Genomic DNA, 19,690 nt, shown 5'->3' on the forward strand with positions numbered 1-19,690 from the left:
TTTGCACACACACACAGATCTATGGGGGGCTTGTAGGTGCAGCCACGGCTACACAGGGAGTGGAGAAACACACACACTGTGCACAGAACTGAGGGCTTGCACATATATTTAGTTTTTATATTTGTCTGTGCACAGATAGATGCAACTCTGTGTATATATGTATATGGATAGATAGATATAGGTATTGGCAAAAATGTTTGTTCTGCACAGAGTACACAAAGAGCTATAAAGAGAGATAGATGTAGCTATAGCTGTATCTCAGATAGCTATATTTCATATCTATATCTATCATATATGTATCTATATATAGCTATACCTATATATAGCTATATATCTAGATATGTGTTATCTATAGCTATATCTAAATCACAAATATCTGTTTCCACATGTATATACAGCATATGTTTATAGAAAGATGAGTATGTAGTTATAGAGTTGGGTGTGGATATAAATATATCTACACATATACCTGCATATACACACATATATGTATGTAGCTGTAATTTTCATATGTGTGCATATATCCATACAAACACGGATGCTGCTACAGCAATATATTTACATGGATATGTACACATCTATATATTACATATATGGATCTATACATGGAGCTATGTATGTCTGTATATACACAAGTACACACGTGTCTACATGTGTGTGTTTGTATACTCTTTACATCTAATTTTCAGAGACGTGTGTACATATCTGTATACACGTCTATATACATATATACATACATATCTCTGTGTGTGTGTGTGTACACACACCTGTAATGAGTGGATGTGGGTGTGTGTATAGAGACCCCTGTATTTCAATAGCTTTGTGCAGATACATCTGAAGGTGCCTGTGGGCCGTGGTCACCTCCACAGCTGCTGTGTGCAAATGTACACGTGTCTGTATGTCCCTGCGTGTCTCCTGTGTGTCTGTCCACACACATGCTCACACACTTGCCCACACACACTCCCCTGGCCCGGCCCCTCCCTGCAGCAGAGCCCAGCCCCACGCTCAACCGGGGCACCCCGGTCTTCTCTCACAGGGAACCCCTTCCCTGTCACCGCCCCATCCTGTCCCCCACCCCGGGAACCGCAGCCCCACCGTGCCGGTGTCGGGCTGGCGGTGCCGGCGGCACAGGGCAGAGGCGAGGGCTGGGGAACAGCTTCGTGTTGTCAGCCTCGTGGGCGTACAGCACCCGCGTGCACCCCGCGCCCGCCACCTCCGGCAACGCAGGGGCGGGAGCCGCGCATGCAACGGGCCCGCGGCGGCTCCGGCTGCGGGCAGGGCGGCCGGGCAGTGGGGCTCGTCTCCCGCACGCCCCACCGGCCGTCCCTGTGCCCCAGAGCCAGGCCGAGCGGCCGTGGCGCCGTGTCCGGGGCAGCGCGGGCAGGAGCGCTGGCTCTCGGCGCTCGTGGTGCAAACCACACTCTCCACTTTGCTCCAACAAAGCGTAAGCAAGCGAACGGGCGGCGAGGGCTGCGCGGCGGGCGGCGCGCTCGGGCGCGCTTAGGATCTGTAGTCCTTCTTGCTGTAGGGTTTGTTGCCCAGGATGCTATCGATCTCATGGACGATGGAAGACGACAGCTTTGGAAGGACCTGCCGGGATAGGGCAACACTGGGAGTTGGGATCGTGACTGTGGTGTGTGTGGGAGGACGCAGCCGGCAGTGGGATGCAGCCGTGCCGCACTCACCGCCTCCACCCCGCTCTCTTTGTGCCACAAGCCCCAGCTTGCCAGCTGGCTGACCCAGTTAGGGAGAGCCTGGGTCGGGCCCAACCCTGCCCCCTCAGTCCAGCAAAGCCTTGTCTCTGCCGCTTGCCTTCGTGACAAGCAAAACCTGTCATGGAGCTGCGTTCGCGACCCTCTTTCCCCACCCAGCGTGGTGCAGCAGGGAGTGCTCAGGGCACACGTCACTCCTGCTGGGAGCACTGACCTGTATTGCTCCAATATTCTCCATCAGCTGATCGGCATTGGAGGCCCCCAGTAAGACTGAGCTGACACTCTCGTTGCGCAGGCACCAGGCTGGAGAGGAGGGAGAGCAGAGCCTGAGCATGGCCTGGCTGCCCTGGTGTCACCCCCAGCCACCCCCTGTCCGCCATCCTCTTACCGATGGCGAGCTGGGGCAAAGTGCAGCCCAGGCGCTCGGCAATGGCCTGCAGCTCCTTCAGCTTCGCCTGCTGCCGCCGGCCCTCCTCACTCAGGATCTTGTCCTTCAGCCACTGGTATCCCTGGGGGGACGGGAAGGAGTGTCATGGGGGGGTTGGGGTGTACTGGCACCTTGTGCAGGCAGGGCATCCCCAAACTCCCTGGGTTGGTTTGTGAGGCCCCTGGCCCTGCTCCCCCAGCTCTGTCCATCCCAGTGTTCCCCCCGGCCCCAGCGTGGCTCACCTTCAGCGAGGCACGGGAGTAGGGGGGGATCCCCCCGTCGTACTTCCCCGAGACGATGCCACAGGCCAGTGGGGACCAGGTCATGGCTCCGACGCCTGGGGACAGAACAGAATGGGGGGTGATGCTGCTGCTGCCCCCAGCTTCCCCAGGGACCACAGCACCTGGTCTCTGCAGTGCTGGGCACACAGAGCATTGTGCTTTGGGGGCTGGGGAGGGACCTCCGCCACCGTACCTATCTTGTGGAAGAGCTCAGGCAGCTGCACCTCCACCTTTTCCCGCTGGAACATGTGGTACTCAGCCTGCTCACAGATCGGCGGGATCAGGTTGAACTGCCGGGCCACCGAGTACGCCTCCTGCAGAAGAGCCGGGACCCTCAGTGCCACGCTGCTCCCCCTGCTGAGCCCCCCAGCCGAGCCCTGGGCGGCTGCCCCACGAACTGATTAAGGCTCAAGCACATTTGCACACGCTTGGCTCCCAAAAGCTGCTGTCTAATTAAATCAGCATCAGCAGCACCACTGGGGCTGCTCCGCTGCGGCTGCCCTGATCCCCTGGGCCCCTACCATGATCTCCATGGAGCTCCAGCGCGAGGTCCCCCAGTACATGGCCATCCCCTGGTTGATGACGTGGGTCATGGCTCGCACCGTCTCTGCCGGGAGGGAAGGAGAGAGTGGCCAGAAGGGGTTAGCAGGGGCTGCACCAGCACAAGGGGTTTTGCACCGCGCTGATGGCTGGTGAGCATCCCACTCCCGCAGCGCCGTGGCGGGAGCTGGGCTGTGTCCAGACGAGCAGGACGGGAACAGAGGGAGCAGCCACTCAGGATGTGCCGGGGACCACAGCCAACCTGACATGCTGGTGGTGCCGGGGCTCTCCTGGCACGGAGAGGAGCCCGAGGGTCCTGGCAGTGGCCCCACACCCTGTGGGGTTACCAGCACCGGCACCGCTGCAAGGGAAGGGACTGATGCATCGCCCATGCACGGAGACCCAGGGAGGGAAGCCTGGACCCCGTGCAAGGGGCTTGGGAGTTTTGGGGGGAGCCAGCCCTGAGCCATGCGGGCTGGGACCAAGCCAAGACGCGCTCCTGCAGCCAAAGGCGGGCAGCGGGGAGAGCGAGGGGCGCGGGGCTTGCCCGGCCGGCACTGGGGCACACACCCCAGCATGCTCACAGCCGCCCCGGCAAGGAGAGCCTGCCGCAGACCCTGGCATGGGCCAAGGGAGTCCCACGGCAGGACCCTGGAGGGGCAGGAGCCTCTGCTTTTTTCCTTTTAACTGCAGGACAGTCTGAAGGAAGGGCCAGGGGGTGTTTGTGTTCTGCTGCCGCTGCCTCTGCATCTCATGGCGGGGTTTGCTCGAGGGGGGATCAGGGATGGGGGGTCACAGAGGAGTGAGGGCTCTGCCCCAGGAAACGCCGCTGGGACAGGCAGCGGCCGGCGGGCAGAGTGCGGGCAGGGAGTACCTTCTACGATGAAAGTCCTGGACTTGGAGGAACTAAATGGGTCCCCTGGTGATAAAAGAGAGATTTAGAGAGAGTGGAGTCACCGCTGCTGGGATGGGAGCAGCGACCTGCCACCGTGCCACCAACCCACCCCACCATGGCCTGAGGGGGTCCTGGCGCCGGGCGGGGGGCGGCAGAGGCATGATCATGGCACGGACTGACCGTGGTGGCGGAGGAGCGGATTCTGCTCAGGAGGGAAAATGCCCTTGAAACACAAGCCTGGCGCAAACCAACCGCGACGGCGACGAAAGGCGGCAGGAAGGAGTGTGGCACCGTGGCGCGCACCCACCTTCCATTGGCGTGTTGGGGTCGGGCCGGTTGGCGAACACGACGTCCACGTACTCCAGCTGCAGCCGCTCCAGCGACGCCTTCAGACCTGCCGCAGGGACAGGGCCGTCAGGTCAGGGACCCTGTGCTGCCAGCAGGGAGGCAGCTGCCGAGGCACAGCCTGGCACCAGGGCCAGCAGTGCCCACTGAGCAACCCTACCCCTACCTTTCCCTACCTTCTATGATGTGTTTTCGGGACAGGCCCCTCTCTGTCTCGGCCCTGGAAAAGGAAAGGTGGGTGAGAGCCTGGCCCCTGCTGGCCGCTCCATCACGGGGCAGGTGTTACCTACTTTCCTCCCCAGAAGATTTTGGTGGTGATGACCAGGCTGGACCGTCTGCAGGGAGAAAGAGAGAGTCACTGGTGGTGGCACCTGCGCACCCTGCCCGCTCCCTGCCCACATGCATTCCTGCCCAGGGCTGCTCTGCCAGCTTTCCCCAGGCCACCTGGTCTGTGGTGACAGCTTTGCTAAACAGGGATGATGTCCAGCTTACCTCCACCCTTTTTTCTTGATGATGTTCCCCAGCACCACTTCGGCCCTGCAAGGGAAGGGGATGTCAGCCACCAGTGCCCCAGCTGCTGTGGCCAAGGGACCAGTGACAGCTGTTAGGGACAGCTCCAGTCCCTGGCAGACTAAGAGGTAAAGGCAGTGGCCATGGGGACACTGTCTGCCCCTGGCTGCAGTGCCCAGAGCAGAGCTGACCCCTAATGTGCAAGCTCACTAATTTTAAGTGAGTGCATGGACACACAGTGATGCCCCAGGCCAGTGTGCCTTGGGCACAGCCACTGCTCACCGTGCTGGGAGGGTGCATGGCTGCGCCTGCACAGCACAGGACACCACAGGAAGCATGGGATTGCCAGAACCATGACCCCTCCCCGTGAGCAAGCACTCACAGCCCTGTCCTGGAAGCCACTTTGCAGCCAGAAAATCCAGGAGATTCCCAGTGTTGCTGTGGTTTGGAGGTGCAGGGGGCTGGGGTGCGGGGTGCCACTGCCAAAGCAGGGTACCTACTTGCCAGCAGCGTAGACTTCTGCTGTGTCAAAGAGATTAATGCCGTTGTCATAAGCTAAAGTCATCAGCTGCTCCGCCATCTGTGAGGAAAGAGCGGGGTCGGCGAAGGGGGTGGCCGAGAGCCGGGGCACAGGCGCGTGTGCAGAGCGCTGCTGAGCTCCGGCATGCCACGTGCACCCAGAGCACAGCCACGGCTGTGCCAGCCCCGTCCCTTCCCCACTCACCAGGGAAAGGTTGGGGAGGGACAGGACAACAGGGTATAACCTTACCTCATCTGTGATCTGCCCTCCGAAAGTCACCCATGTCCCTGCAGGGGAGAGAGGGTGTGTGCACGGTGACTGCGGTGAGAAACGAGCGCCGCCGCCTTGAGCCCCCGGCCACCCACCCCGGCCCCCTCAGCACAGCCCCGGCACGTGGTGGCCACAGCTGGCCGGGCCGCGTGCAGCGCGGCGCTCCCAGCGCGGCCCAGTCGCTTCCTATCGCATCACAAAGAGAGAAAATAATTTGACAATTTCTGGGCTGTGACTCAAACCGGCCGCAGGGCTGAGGGAAACCCTTTCCTTCCCTGCGCAAACGTCGCTGGGGCAGGCGAGCGCCGCCCTCGCCGGGGAGCACCGGCACTCGCTGCAGGACCGAGGGGATGCCGAGGGGCTGCGGCAAACCCTGGCACTTACCCAGGCCCAGGCAGGACACGCGCAGCCCAGACTTCCCGAGGTTCCTGGAAGACAGAGAGCATCAGGAAAGGCGCCAGAAAGCCCCAAAAGGCCGTCTTATGCACCCCGTGTGCCACTGAATGCAGTGGGCATGGGGGCTGGGAGGTGTGGTGGTGGTCCCTGGTCCCCACCCCATCCCCACATGGGACAGTCCCACAGTGAGAGTCCCCCTGCAACCAATTAAAGAGCCATCCCAGACCAGGCATCCCATAGCTCACTGGTGGCACCACCAGCACTGGCGCAGCGATGCCATGCCTGGCAGGGTTATCGGGGGGGCAGCGGGCAGTGACCTCGTTAAAGCAGTTTCCTGTGATAAGGCCGGGGTGTCTGCCTGCCCTGAGAGTGCTGCTGGCACCGGGGGCTGAGACGGGAAGCAGGGAGAGCTGGTGGATCGGGACTGAAGCATCCCACACATGGTATGAATTGCGCTTGTTCTCTGCATCACGGCACAGGGAAGCACACGACTTGCACAGGGTGAGGGTGCTTGGGAGTGGAGCAACATCCTGGAGAAATGGAGCACCCCAGAAAATTTGACCAGCACAAGGAACTGGAGAACAGCTTTCGGAAAGGGGGCTGAGCTGGCAGACGCCTTCGCCACAGTGATGGAGAGCCAGTTACTTGTTAAAAATGACAAAGGCTCGAGAAATGAGCGTTAAAATAAATAAAGTGTAGGTGAGCCGCGGCAGCTCGCCCGCGCGGGTGTCGCATAGCAACCGAGGCACTGCCACCGCCGGCACCGCCGGCACGGGCACCGCGAGCCGGGCAGGGAGCAGCCACGGCCCGACTGTGGTGTGCCAAGTTGGGGCATTGTCCTTCCATGCTGCTGTCTTATTGCCCAGCACCTGGAGGTGTGGGCGCTCCCCCAGCCCCGTGGCGTTTTTAGAGCATTGCACGGTGGGGAGAAGCCATGGCCCTGGGGTGGCAGCGGCTCAAGCCCCCGTGATGGGGATTTCCACAGGGAGTGGACAGCATTGGACCCATCCTGGCCATTCCAGAGGCATCCCAGGGTCCTCCTGGGCAAGTGGCTATCACTGCTCCCAGCTTTCCAGCTCAAAAGTGTGTTGACCAGCTGCCCAATGGAGATACTGGCAGAACTTGGGAAAGCCAGGCATCCCCCTGCGCTGTGCCACGGCCTTCCTATCCCATCCCCTCACTTGGAGCAACCCCCTGCATCACTGTCTATCCAGCAGCCACCAGTGGGAACCCCCGAGCTGATCACCTGCTGCCTGGGAGAGGGTGGTCCCGCTGTGCTTCTCCTCCGGATGGGGACGTGACAGTGGGGCAGGAGCACTGAGCCCCGAGGATGCCACTGCACACTGCCCCAGCACTGCTGCCACCAGCGCAAAGGTTTGGTGTTCCAGAGCTGGATGGAGCGATCCCAGTGCCCTCCCCAGTGCCCAGGTGAGGGGAACCAGCTGATCTGGATGATGCTGGTAGGTAACAGCCGGGCTCACCCCAGCGCTCTGACGTGCTTTGTGCCTAATGCTGGCACATCTGGGCTGCAGAGGGGGCACGCAGCCACTGGCAGCTGGACTGTGGCGTGCAGGTTCGTCTTGGGGGGGGCCTGCCCTGTGCTGGGGTGCATGCTCACCCTGCTCACCTGGGGGAAGCCCCAGCCCCACACAGGGGTGCACACTAAAACTCGGCGAGGGAAGCCCTGAGCGCTCTGCCCCAGAGCCAGGGATGTGGAGCGCTTGAGCCCCGTGGGTGCTGGCTGGGGGGACCAGCACACACCATCCTTCATTTCTACGCCCACCGTGGGCAGCCAGACCCGAATCCCAGCTTACGGTTCCATGCTCACTTTGCAGGGTAGTGAGCCTCTGTCAGCACCATAAGGATGCCATGGCACACCGGATTAACGCTGCCGTGACTCCCAAACCCACCCGGCTCGGCAGGTGCTGGGGACGCTGCTAATCCTATCCTGAATTTTCGGGTCCCTTGTCCCCCCCACCCTTTTACGCGCGGCTGAATCAAGGCTGCCCCGAAGGGACAGGAGCAAACAGCGAGGAAGCACACGGAGGCGCACGGTCAGCACTTTTAGCGCCGAGACACCGACAGAGCCGGTCTCGAACCGGGAATTAGGGGAGTGCGGCCCCCATACCCCCAGGCCGCCCCGATCCCAGTAAGGAACAGGGAAAGCCCCAGCAGCGCCCGTTTCCTACCGGTATTTCATCCCCGGCTGCTTGACGCTGGACTCGCTGGAGGAGGGGGCGTTCTGCACCGAGAGCTGCCCCAGGCTGCGGGCCACCATGGCCACCGCGCGGAACTTGCCGCGGGTGCCGAGGCTGGGGCTGCCGGCATTCTGTCGGTTCAGCCGGTCCTCCGCGCTCCGGCTCTTGATGCTGTGCTCGGAGCACACAAAGGAGACCTGCATGCTGCTCCGCCGGGCAGCAGCGCCAGCTGCCTAAATTTAGCCGGCGCCCCGGGCGAGGCGGGAGCTCCTCCCGCGCGCCGCCAACGTGACGGCGGGGGGCTGCGAGGCGGCGGGCGCGGAGCTCCCGTCAGCCCTCCTGCCCTCAATATTTGATGAGCTCAGGAAGCGAGCGATCGGCACGCGGGCAGGTGGGGGCAGGAAGGGCAGCGCCGTTGCCGAGGTCCCCCGAGGAGCCTCGGCGGGGCAGGACCCCGCTGTGCCCCGCTGGGCATCCCCCCGCGGGCGCGGCTGCTGGCCCAGCCCCGTTTTGGGGCACACTGGGGGCTGAGGCCACGCAGTGAAGGGGTTCTTCCTTGCCTCCCTCCGGCCACGCACCGCAGCACAGCATCCCCTTGCACAGGTCTGAAACCAAACCCTCTGGCAGCACTGCGTGTACGCTGCCAACCCCACGGCTGGGCAAGGGCGCAGGCGGCAGGCTGAAGGCTCTCCTGCAGCAGAGCCCGGCTCTTTGCCGAAGTCGGTCTGGTTTTCCCCCTTGGGGCCACGGCCCCAACAGCATATCCCTCAAATTTTGCCCAGTGCAAGCAAAGATGAGCAAGGTGAACCCCAGCCCAGCATCTTCTGCCAAAGCAGGGACACAAGTCACCGTGCTGCAGCACTGTCCTGCAGCCGGGGCCATGTGCCGGCTGCCTGCACCCACCTTGCCCCTCAGGACAGAGCAAGATGCGGGAACAGAGCTTGTGGGAAATTACGCACATTCGCCCCCAACCTAATGAGAAATCTTGTAATCTCCTCCGCTTCCCTCTGCCGCAAAGCTCCTTAGCTGGTAATCCTACCAGCACTGGTGCCGGTGCCGGCTCCAGCGCGGGGGGAGACCCGACAGCAGTCGGCAGCCTCTGGAGGAGGAGAAACTCCATAGATTTTTGAGGGCAGCGCGGACATGGCCAAAGGAGGAGCACCTTTGGGCGTGCCTGTGCCAGCAGCTCCCATCAATAGATAATGTCCCCATGAATATTTGATGGGCTCTTGCCACTGTGTAAATGTTACCGCGGTCATTGTGAGTGGAGGGGAACCTGACCTGAGGCGCAGCACGGCTTGGCACAGTGCGGCATGGCAGGAGCTGGCAGCTGCCAGCTCCCAGGCGCTTCACTGCAGTGGGGCACGAGGAGCACCCCTGCACAGGGGGAACAGCCACTGTCCCCAGCCCTGGTGCCCCTCGCCAATCCTGAGCTGTGTTACTGCACCCCATCACCCTGCCCGTGATACCAGGGGAGAGTGGGGAGGGGAGCACTGGACAGAGCAGCCCCGCCACTCCAAGGGGCCGTGGCTGCCTCTGCAGCTGCCCAGAGAAGGGCAAATAAGGACAAATTCTGGAAGAAAGACAAATACCGGCTGAAATCCTGATACACCTTGCACTGGGACCCACACACAAAATTCACGGTGCACCCACTACACGACGCACAGCTGTCAGTCGGGCAGAGACGCACACCCGGCCGGTGGAGACGCACACCCCTCAGATGGAGATGTACACTCATCAGATCGCAAATGTACACCCCTCAGGTGGAGATGTACCCCCATCAGATGGAGATGTACACCTGTGAAGCAGACAGCCCTTCAGTGGCTGTTTGCTCCAGCTGTCTTTCTCTAAAGCCCAGAGCTGTTTGCAGACGCAACCACCCAAACAGCAAATGGGAATGTCAGGTGAGAAGCTCAAAGATCACAAAGCAGGTGAGTGCTAACGGCGCTGACTGGCTGCCACCTCTGTAGCACACACAGCACCAGATCACCCGCCGTGCCAAGAGCATCACTCCTCCCAGGCTTGGCGAGGTACAGGGAAGCCAAGGTGAGCACAGGTGAGAGCCATTCTCCCGACGAGGTGTCAAACCACCGCCACACAGCATCCCCTGTGCCGTCTCCACACCTTGGCCCTCGCGGCGCTGCCTTACCTGTACTTCATGCCGGTGGCGTGGGCAGTGCTGTCAGCCAGGGAGAGCCCGTGCATCCGCAGGAACTCCTCCAGTGTCTTCGCCCGCGCTGCCGCCCGCACGTCCCGCAGCCGCCGCAGCTCCAGCCCATCGGCCGCCCGGGGGGCCGGGGGCAGCCCCCACTCGGGAGCGGGCCGGCTGGCCACGCTGCGCAGGCTCTCACTGTAGGTCATGGAGAGCATCCCGCCACCCAAGCACGGGCTCTGCCGGCCAGCCACACCACCAACCACTCCGTGGTGCTACGGAGAGAGCTGGGAAAGCACAACGTGGGCTCCGCTGCCACTCAGGGCACAGTTCTGCCCATGCTGCCATGCTGGAGTGGTGGCACCTGCCCTTGCCAGGACATGCAGCACAGGGAGGGGACAGTGGGGACCCTGGCAAAGCCAGTCTTTTCAGCAGAGCACAGCCTTGACATGGGAGCTGAAGCACAAAGGGAAAAGGAGCAGGACAGAAACAAGGCACAGCCCATGGCTGAGGAGGCAGCAGTGCCTGCCACAGCTGCCCCGAGTCATGTTGCAGCAGCACGGCCCATGCCTTATCTGTGCTGGCCCCCAGCTTGGACTGGTTTGCACCCCTGCGAGATGTGGCAGGTGGTGGCAAAAGTGCTGCCGGTGACAATCTGGCACTGTGTACCAGTGGGCAGGAGAAGTCACAGTGGGAAAGTTCCTGTGGGGCTCCCCAGGAAGGTGGGCACCTGCAGAGGGGCTGTGGGCACCAGGTGCTCGCCATGCCTGCATCACACTGTCACAATGTGCACTTCCAGCCAACACCTTCCCCTCCACCATGGCAGCGACCTCCCAGCCGGTGCAGCTGCTGAAAACAGCCTGCTGCAGGGGGAGCATCTCACCCACCAGAGACTGGGGCCAAAACTGTGGCACAGGTACCGAAGCAGCCACTGGGAATGCACTGGCATCAGGCTCCAGCCAGGCTCCCACCCATGGTTTTTTCTTTCCCTGGAAAGCTCACATTGATGGCAGCAGGAGCCAAAGATGAAGTGCTCCCTGCTGCTGTCACCTCCAAAGGCTCCAAACACGGAGGATATGGAGCAGCAGCTGGCTGGGGTGACCAAAACCCTGGGGGTCTCCTGTGACACCCAGTGCTGCCAGAGAGCACTCTGTGCTCCTCCTGCTCTGTAGCAAGGCCTTGGGAATGCAGGGAGACATGGAAAAGGGATATTTCCCTCTGCTGTGGCAAAGCCAAACCAAACCCTGGTTACTAGCCTCTTCCTGCCACACCTCACAGTTGGAGACAAGCTGGCACTGCTGGCACCAGCCCTTCTCCATGGCTGGTAGTTTTAACTAGGGCAGTACCAGTGGCTCCTGCTGGGTGTGGGCACCTGGTGGGATCCCCTTGATCTCAGTGGGATCCCTTGGCCTGGTGGGATCCCCTCGCCTGACAGTGGCAAGGAAAAGCCTGAGCTGACCACACCACTGCTCTACAGCAGCGAAATGGATGCAGCAAGCGGAGCCAGGGGGTTGGGCAGGGCTGCTCTGAGGAATGGGGCATGAATCCACCGGCTGCCCCATCTCGACATCTCCCTGATTTTCAGCAGAGCAAGGGTACAGAACGGCAGCGGGAGCACGGTGGAGGTGGAGCTGGTCATGAGCAGAAATCCCGGTGCTCCCGGGCCGAGCCAGGGGGGCTGCAGGAGCTGCCGAGGACAAGCCGCGCCCTGCCCAAGCGAGAGAGGCTGTTTGGTGGGGAAGGAGCAGGGATGAGGACAGGGCACAGGCTCTGCAGGACAACAGCTCTTTTAGCAGCATCGGGGGCACAACAAGTGGGGTCTGGGCAGGGCAGCTGCCCAGAGAGGCGTCTGGCCAGCCTGGCTTGCCAAGCTGGGAACTCGTTGGCAGCCACCGGCCTGCCTAAAGCCAGAAAGATCCCAAACCCCAAAAGAAAACGACTCTAAGCCATCAAATCCCAAGTAGCCCTGGATGGAAAATCTCCCCTGCTGCCTGCAGCGGCTGCCCCGTGGCAGTGCCCATGCCCGCCTGCCATGCCCATCCGCACTCGCCGCCCGCGCCGCCAGCCCCGACTCACCGCGCCAGGGAAGCTGCTCAGCAGCAGCGCAGCTCTGGGTGGCGAGGCTGCCCCGGGGCAGATATAAGAGCCGCGGCCCTCGCGCTGTTTTGCATTAGGGGAGTGTCGACGCACTTGGCTGCCACGCCGGGCCCCCAGCGCCCGGCTTCTCACCGCGCTCCATTAGCCCTATTAGGGGATTTTCTTCCTTGCATAGGGGAGCTAAATTATTCATGGCGCCTCGCTAAAAGCCTGGGATGTGCTGCTGCAACACTGGCACTGCCGCCCCTGCTCGCAGCCGCCCCTCACCCTGCGGTGACAGGTTCTGCACCACCGGCACACGGGGTGGTGGGGACAGCTGGACACTGGGGCCATCAGGGAGCAGAGATGGTCCCTGTGGCAGACACACCCCTCCTGTGGTCCCTGCGGCAGCAGGGCCAGAGCTGGGCAGTGGCAGGACTCAAAGGCAGCCTCCTCTGGGCAGGAGCCCTGAAATGGAACTGGGTGGTGGACACCGGCAGAGGCTCCCTGAAGGCAGCCTATGGACAAGCTGGGTCCTGCCAGGCAGCCTTGGGAGCCTTTTGCACCAGATGTGTCCAGTGGTTCAGGCCACTTTGGCCGCCAAAACCTGCCTGTGGCTGGGGCTCAGCAGTGCTGGTGGCAGTGCTGGGACAGATCACTCACAGTGCCACTGAGCCATCCCGGTGCCTGCCAGCCTCACCTCCCCCTGCCATGTGCGGGATGGAGCAGGGGGGCCACGGCTCCCTCAGGGGCAGGCCCCTGCCCATGGTGGCCAGGCTGGACCCAGTCCCACACTACCAGGGCTGCCATGGCTCCAGGACCACCGGAGTGGCTGCTGGCACAGTGCATGGGCAAAGAGCCGCCCTCACTTCAGACGGTAAGAGTGGCGGGGGCAAGTGTTGCCTCCTGAACCACTTAATGACGCTGGTCCTAATGGCAGGAGCAGCAAAGCAGCTGGCTGGGTTCCTGGAGTTGCCCTTGGGAAAAGACAGCGGGCTCCTCCAGGCACAGCATTGGCGCAGGATGCCCCCCACACCCCTCCCCACCCGTGTTCCGGCCGCACTCTGTTGCTTGGGCAGCCCCCGAGGATGGTGCCCTCCGCCGAGCCGCACCACGGGGTCCCCACGCCGCGCTCCCAAACCCACAGGTGACGAGGTGATGCCACATCGGTGGTGCCCATCCCACACAGAGGGACCCCAGCACTGCAGGCAGGGCAGCACTGTGCCAGCAGCACCCAGGCATGGCCAGGGGCTGTGGCCACTTGCAGATTTTGGGGAGGGGGAAGGGCTGGGTTACCTGTAGAACTGGAGCTGGCGCTTGGGGCTCCCGTATCTCGCGCTTCCGACAGCAAAGGGGAGAGAGAAGAAAGATGCCACAAACCCCATTAGAAAGAAGGAGCAGGACTGAGCAGCAGAGCCAACGGCCATGGGAAGGGTCAGTGACACCCCCCCATGTCACATCATGGCAGGCACAGTGCAGTGGGCATTGGCACAGCCCCAGGAGTGCCCACTATGCCCATAACAGGCACCAGCACTCCAAAACACTGTTGCTGCTGCCATGTGGGAGGTTTGTCCTGGAAGCTTTTGCACGAAGAGTGCTGGGGTGGTTTTGGAGTGTCAGGGCAATTTCATGGAGTGTAGTGGTTCTGGGATGCCATGGGCCTGTGTTTGAAGCCCCACAGAGCCCCCCCCCCACCATCCCACACCCTTACCTGTAAATCATCCCTGGGGAGCCCGTCTGCCGCAGCGAGAGTCGCGCTGGGGAGTCAGTGGTGGATTCGGGATACATGGAGCCACCCTGGGCTCCCCGGAGCCACTCGCTGCCTCACCCCTGCCACAGGAGAAGGGAAAAAAGAAAGAAATGAGGTTTTTTTGGGCACGCGCATGAGGTACTTCCTGTTGCAGAAGCTCGCGAGCCAGAAGGGCGTGTGGCACGGGCAGTGGTGTGGGCACAGCAGCCAGACCCCAGAGTTCACACCCTGACCTGCTGCTGATCCCCAAACCATCTCACCCCAGCCCTGCGCCCCTGACTTCTTGGCTTGGCTGCTCTCCCCAAACTTCTGGGGGTCCCAAGATCTCAGGAAATGCTGGGAAAATGCAGGCCTGAAAAATGAAACACTGTGAAAACCCTGAAGCCACCCCCAAAGATCTTTTGCAAGGGACAAGTCAAGAAGAGGAAAACAGCCCAGCTCTGACTGCAGCCCACACGTGACTGTGTGCACAGGGATGCAGGAACTCTGGGGGAAAGAGAGCCTCACCCCCAGGCACCCCCAACCCTTCCTGTCCCTATCCCCATGCCAGGGGCATCTGGCATGACTCCCTGGGAGCTGTGCTCCTGCTCCCGCTCCCGCAACACTGTCAGCAGTTTCCAATATCACGGAAAACGATGACACTTCCCTACAGAACTGGGGCTGGGGTTTAAATTTATCCTATCTTTCTTTAGGCTGGTGAGATGCCATCTTTACACTACAGGTCACCAGCTGCTCTTTCCCCCAGATGGGGTCTGAGAGATCTCCAGGCTCCTTCCTGGCTGCCCTGGGCTCAGCAGGAGCATGGCCTTACACAGTGTGCTCATGTCCTGGCACGCATCCCGCCTGCGTCCTGGCACAGCATGCCTGCATCCTGCATTCCTCCCGCATCCTGGCACAGCATGCCTGCATCCTGCATCCCTCCTGCATCCTGGCACAGCATGCCTGTATCCCACATCCCGGCACGGTGTGCTTACATTTCACATCCTGCCTGCATCCCAGCAGTGAATGCCTGCATCCTGCATCCCCAGCCTGCATCCCTCCTGCATCCCAGCACAGTGTGCCAGCATCCTACATCCCTCCCGCATCCTGCATCCCTCCGGCGTCCCAGCACGGCGTGCCTGCATCCCGGCGCAGCCCCTGCAGCCCACGCAGCCCAATGGCAGCGGCTGCGGCAGCCGAGCCCGTCCCCGAGGAGCCGCCCGCCCGCCCACCGCAGCTCCCGGCCCCGCTGCGGCCCCGGCACAGATCCCCAACGCTCTTCTCCCGAGCGCCACAGGAGCGCGTCTCTCTTGGCCGCAGCCGCGCCGGGGCCAGAGCGCAGGCAGGCTCAGTTAAGCCGGGTTTGTTTTTGAGCGGTCAGGAGGGAGCTGCTCTCTCCCGGCCCTGCAGCACTGCCCTGCGCCGGGAGCAGACCCTGCCAAGCCCCACAGCCAGGACCCTGCCGAGCTCCTCGAGCCCTTGAGACCCTCCAGCTTCTCCTGGGGGATGCTTGTGTTGGCTCTGCAGCTCCCACGGCCTCGCCTGGCAGTGGCAGCCACCGGCTGGGCACTGTCCTGACTGCTCATGCCTGCTCAGCATCACTTCGTTAGTGGTGGCATAACGAAGCTGAAGGCAGCTGAGGGATGCCTGCAGGGGGGACAACTGGCCCCCCATGCCTCAGCACAGCCATGCAGCTCCTTGCTTGTGCTGCCACAGTCCCGGACTCCTGAGTGGCTCAGGATGGGCTGCTTCTGCATCCTGGGGGGGCTGTGGTGCCAGGAGCTCAGCTCTCCGCTGTTTTCAACAGGACCTGATGCCCCTTCCCCATTGCCTCCCAGCAATGCTGCAGGGGCTGAGCGCAGTGGCTGGCAAGTCTCCGGCGGCGCTGGAGGGACTGTGCTGGGAAGCATGGCTGGACCACAGGCACACAGTTCAGGGCTCTGCAGCCTAAGGAGCTGGAGCATTCTGGCCTCGGGGGCCAATGCACCCCTCCGAGCTCTCCAAGCCAAAGGCACTGCCAAAAGCCCAGTCCAGTCCATGCTGGCAGTTTGGTGCTTCCCTGAGACGGCTCCTGCACCTCCAGGTTCTCAGCACGACTCAGCTGCGAGTCCTCAACTGCGGTAGTTTCTGCAGGACAATATCCCAAAAAGGAAGAAAAGTGTTTTCTTCTGCAGGATGCACCCAGGAGCCAGATGAAAAGTGCAGAAGCCCTGATAGTTTGTGCTCCCACGGGGCTCCATCCCTGCCCCTGGTAGCATGATGGGGCACAAGGGTGCTGCGACACTGAGGGTTTACGCCCAGGAAGCCCCAGGAGCCAAAGGTCTGCTGGGCCAGCCTGGGGGGGAACACAGACTGCAGCCTCCCAGACACACTGCTATCGGAGCAGGATGGGGTGAAACTGCACATGGAACTAATGGGAATGTAAGGACGAGACCACTGCTTCTGATGAGCCTGATCCCCCAAGGGTGCGGCCCTGGGAGACCCCTGCCCTGGGCACCTCAGCACCCTGCCCAGCTGCTCAGGCATGGGATGCAGGGAATGTGGCATGGAGCATCTCCCCTTGCCAGGTGCCCGTCCCCGTATTTCTGACCCTTTTTCACCGTGTTTGCAGCAAACGCTCCCCCCCCGACGCCACGGGGAAGGTGACTTTAGCCCAATGACTCACGCTGCCCTGCTCTGTCGCCTGGGCACCTCCTGCCGTCACCCCTGCGCTCATGCCCCGCGCTGGTCCCGTGCCCCCCCCGGCTGCACGGGCGCCGCAGGGATCCGCAGAGCAGCAGCCCTGCCCCTTCCCTCGGCCCGGGAGCCTCTTCTGCGGCGCAGCGTCCCCCAGCCCGCCGGGCCCCTCCGACCGCGCTGCTGGGCTCCGGCGCCTTCACCAGCCCATCATCGCGACAGCGCAGCAGGCGGGTGCTGGGGATGCAGTTGCGACACGTGAGGTCGCCCGTGACCACCGAAGCGCCGGCACCGGCGCTGCTCGGCTGCCGAGTCAATGACACAGCCCGAAAGCACATGCGGCTCGCCAGCCGGGGTTATTCCGGCTCTGCCGTCACGTACACCAGTGCCAAAGTACCGGGGTCCACCAGGATACCGAGCACCCGCGCGTTCCCGATGTGTGACCCTGCCAGGTCCCCGCTGTGCCGCGGCTGCCGGCCAGGCACGGCCGAGCCACCGCCGCGGCCCCGCTCGCACCCAGCACCGCACCTACCTGGCTCCGGTGCTCGGACGGAGGGAGACGCGAGGTCAGGAGGCACAAAGAAATGAGTCAAAGCCCGGCTGCCGGCGAGCTGCAGGCTCCGCTGGTCTCGGGAAGCGGCGCCGGTGCCGGCGCAGAGCAGCTGCTACAGCCGGCGGCAAACGCAGCGGATGACGGTTCCTACCCCATTCCCGTTCCGTCCCCGGGAAAAGGCGTCTGGCGGAGGGGGAAGCTGAGCCCTCCGCGCCCCAGGATACGGCAGCACCCAGGGATGCTGCAGAGCCGTCCCTGCCGCTCTCACATCCTGACTCGGCAAGTTTGCCTCCGCCGGTGGCTGCAGCCGGCTCCCGATCCCGCCGGTGCCTTAACCGTGTCGGCGCCGCACCCGGCACCGGCAGCGCGTGGGCGAGCGAGCGGCTGCCACCGACCGCCCCTGCGCAGCTCAGGCGGGGGGAGGCTAGTCCGGGGCCGCAGGGAGCCTGGGCAGGAGCTGCATCATCGCTGCCTTAGATCACGCCGGGTGTTTTTCTTAAAAAATCAAATACAGCGTCGGCAGTGATGCTGCGGGGCTGCCTCCAGCACCGTGGTCAGTCCCGCCGCCGGCGGCCCGTCCCCCTCGGCTCGCGCCCATCACGCCTTTTCAGCGCCTTTGGCTTTTTGGTCACCTCGAGCAAACCCCCTCCCTCCCACCCCCCGGAGACACCCCAGTAACTGGAGCAGGCTGGTCCCCGCAGTGATCCCGCAGCAATAACAACACTGATGCAGCTGGATCTAACAGGAAAACTAGAGGCCAAGCCTGCAAAAGGGGTCAGGGTTTTGGACACGCAGTGGTGCTCTAGCACTTATAAATTAGGAAAACACGATTCCTCTCCCTCAGCCAAGTCATACTCAGCTTCATGGCAGCATCTCGGCACTTCCTCTGCCCTCCAGCACTGTCCTGGCAGCGACGGGGCCAACAAGCATGCTGCCTGCTCCAAACCATGCTGACACTGACGGGGACCACTTGGAACTGCCAGGGTGGGTGAACCCAGCAGGCTGCCTGCTGTCCACGCCACAGCAGCTCCAGGAACAGCCAGTGACAGGTAGGGAAGGCCATAAACCCCATCCTGTTCGGGGATGCTCCCAGACCAGCCCATCAGTGGCTTTGCTCCCCCAGCAGAGGGTGGGAGTCATGTGCCAAGTCGTCTTCCTCCTGCTCTGTGATGCATCCAACCTGCAGACCTACACATCAAGAGCAGGTGACGGCTGGCCCTTCTGCCCTCCTCATCAAAACAATAGTAATAATAACTAATAAAACCAGCAGCCCTCCTGAATCTTCTGTCGGCAGCTGTGTGCAGAGGCGTTTCCTGCTCACCAGCCGGAAAAATCACTGCATATATGCAACAAGCCTGTATATGGATGTGATACCAGACAGACTGGATACATCTCACCCAGCCTGCTGTGGCACTCACCCACCGCGCTGTACCATGGCTCCCAGCGATGCTTTGGGAGGAAACCTGTGGTTTGGGAAGCAGGCTGGGTGCCAGCGGCACGGACCACGTCTCACCTGGACGAAAGCCCGCAGTGCCCGTGTGAACCGTCCCAGGATGCCGGCATGAAACGCGACAGTTCCACGTGACAGCCACGGGCTGAGCAGGCAGGGGACCAAAGGGGGTCCCCATCACAAGGAAAACAGCCTCAAAAACTGGAGGCTGCTGAGCCAGAGGCCCGAGAGCTTTGGGCCCGGCAGAAGAAAAGGTGAAGGAGCCGTGGCTGCGGACGGGTTGCGAGGGGACCAGGGACCCTCCACAGGGCTCGGGGCTCCCTCCACCCGCAGCCCCCGGTCACCGTTGCAAACGGAGACAAGGAAAGGACCAAGGCACGGCAGGAAACTGAAGGGAACTGAAGGAACCCTGACGTTTGACCCGCTGTGCACAAAGTGGCTCTGACGAAGAAACCGGACGATGCTTGGGGAAAATCCAACATTCCCACTCTCGAGTCACCGGAGCGTTGCCGGTGGCTCACGCCACGTCACCGGGGCTCCAGCCCCGCCGCTCCCGGTGTACGGCGACAGGCCGCAGGCCACCTGAGCATCACGCGCAGGGTCACCTCGCCTTGCCGGGGAACGAACCACCGTTGGACGGCGGCCAACCACCCCCGTCCCCGCACAGCCCACGGTCCCACTGGGACGAGAGCCGGCGGCGGGGCGAGGGCCCGGTTCCCTGCACCGGGGAGAGCCGGGAGGGGCGTGCGGCGGAGTGGCCTCGCCCGCACTCTGCCCGCGGCTCTGCCCGGGGCCCTGCCTGGTCCCACCGCCCTCGCCATCGCCCGGTGCCGGTGCCGGCCCCGCTCCCCCCGCGCCCCCGCACCTGCCCCGCGTCCGCCGCTCCCGCCGCTCCGCCGCGCGCCCTCGTGGGGGGCGGCCCCGCCCCGCCTGGCCCCGCCCCCCCCGCCGCCCATTGGC

The 19,690-nt window shown here is 62.5% G+C and overlaps 1 protein-coding gene across 9 annotated transcripts; it reads right to left on the reverse strand.

Annotated features, from left to right (window-relative positions):
- Nucleotides 1-1,146: 1,146 nt before the first annotated feature.
- KCNAB2 (potassium voltage-gated channel subfamily A regulatory beta subunit 2) lies at nt 1,147-19,637 on the reverse strand. 9 transcript variants are annotated; one of them, XM_064678340.1, is made up of 17 exons: nt 19,596-19,636; nt 14,034-14,152; nt 13,619-13,660; nt 5,885-5,928; nt 5,480-5,517; nt 5,211-5,290; nt 4,693-4,737; nt 4,491-4,535; nt 4,377-4,420; nt 4,163-4,249; nt 3,835-3,879; nt 2,942-3,027; nt 2,614-2,734; nt 2,382-2,476; nt 2,101-2,221; nt 1,927-2,015; nt 1,147-1,590 (listed from the first exon to the last, which is right to left on the reverse strand). In XM_064678340.1, the coding sequence occupies exons 2-17, from the start codon at nt 14,108-14,110 to the stop codon at nt 1,501-1,503; spliced, it is 1,149 nt and encodes a 382-aa protein (XP_064534410.1). In that variant the 5' UTR covers nt 14,111-14,152; nt 19,596-19,636; the 3' UTR covers nt 1,147-1,500. The 9 variants fall into 9 exon arrangements, with proteins under 9 accessions (XP_064534410.1, XP_064534409.1, XP_064534413.1 ...); XM_064678339.1 differs by lacking the exon at nt 19,596-19,636 and adding an exon at nt 17,260-17,697; XM_064678343.1 differs by lacking the exon at nt 13,619-13,660 and having other exon boundaries at nt 19,596-19,637.
- Nucleotides 19,638-19,690: the final 53 nt, after the last annotated feature.

This window comes from Pseudopipra pipra, chromosome 22, assembly GCF_036250125.1.
Source record: "Pseudopipra pipra isolate bDixPip1 chromosome 22, bDixPip1.hap1, whole genome shotgun sequence".
Classification (NCBI taxonomy): Eukaryota; Metazoa; Chordata; class Aves; order Passeriformes; family Pipridae; genus Pseudopipra; species Pseudopipra pipra.

Excerpts from the sequence above, each read along its gene's own strand:
- KCNAB2 (XM_064678346.1), bottom strand. The coding sequence starts at position 10,464 with ATGCTCTCCATGACCTACAGTGAGAGCCTGCGCAGCGTGGCCAGCCGG. Across the intron at positions 5,929-10,243 it reads GCCACCGGCATGAAGTACAG|GAACCTCGGGAAGTCTGGGC; the intron begins GTAAGGCAGCGC and ends TCTGTCTTCCAG. Across the intron at positions 2,222-2,381 it reads ACTCCCGTGCCTCGCTGAAG|GGATACCAGTGGCTGAAGGA; the intron begins GTGAGCCACGCT and ends CCGTCCCCCCAG.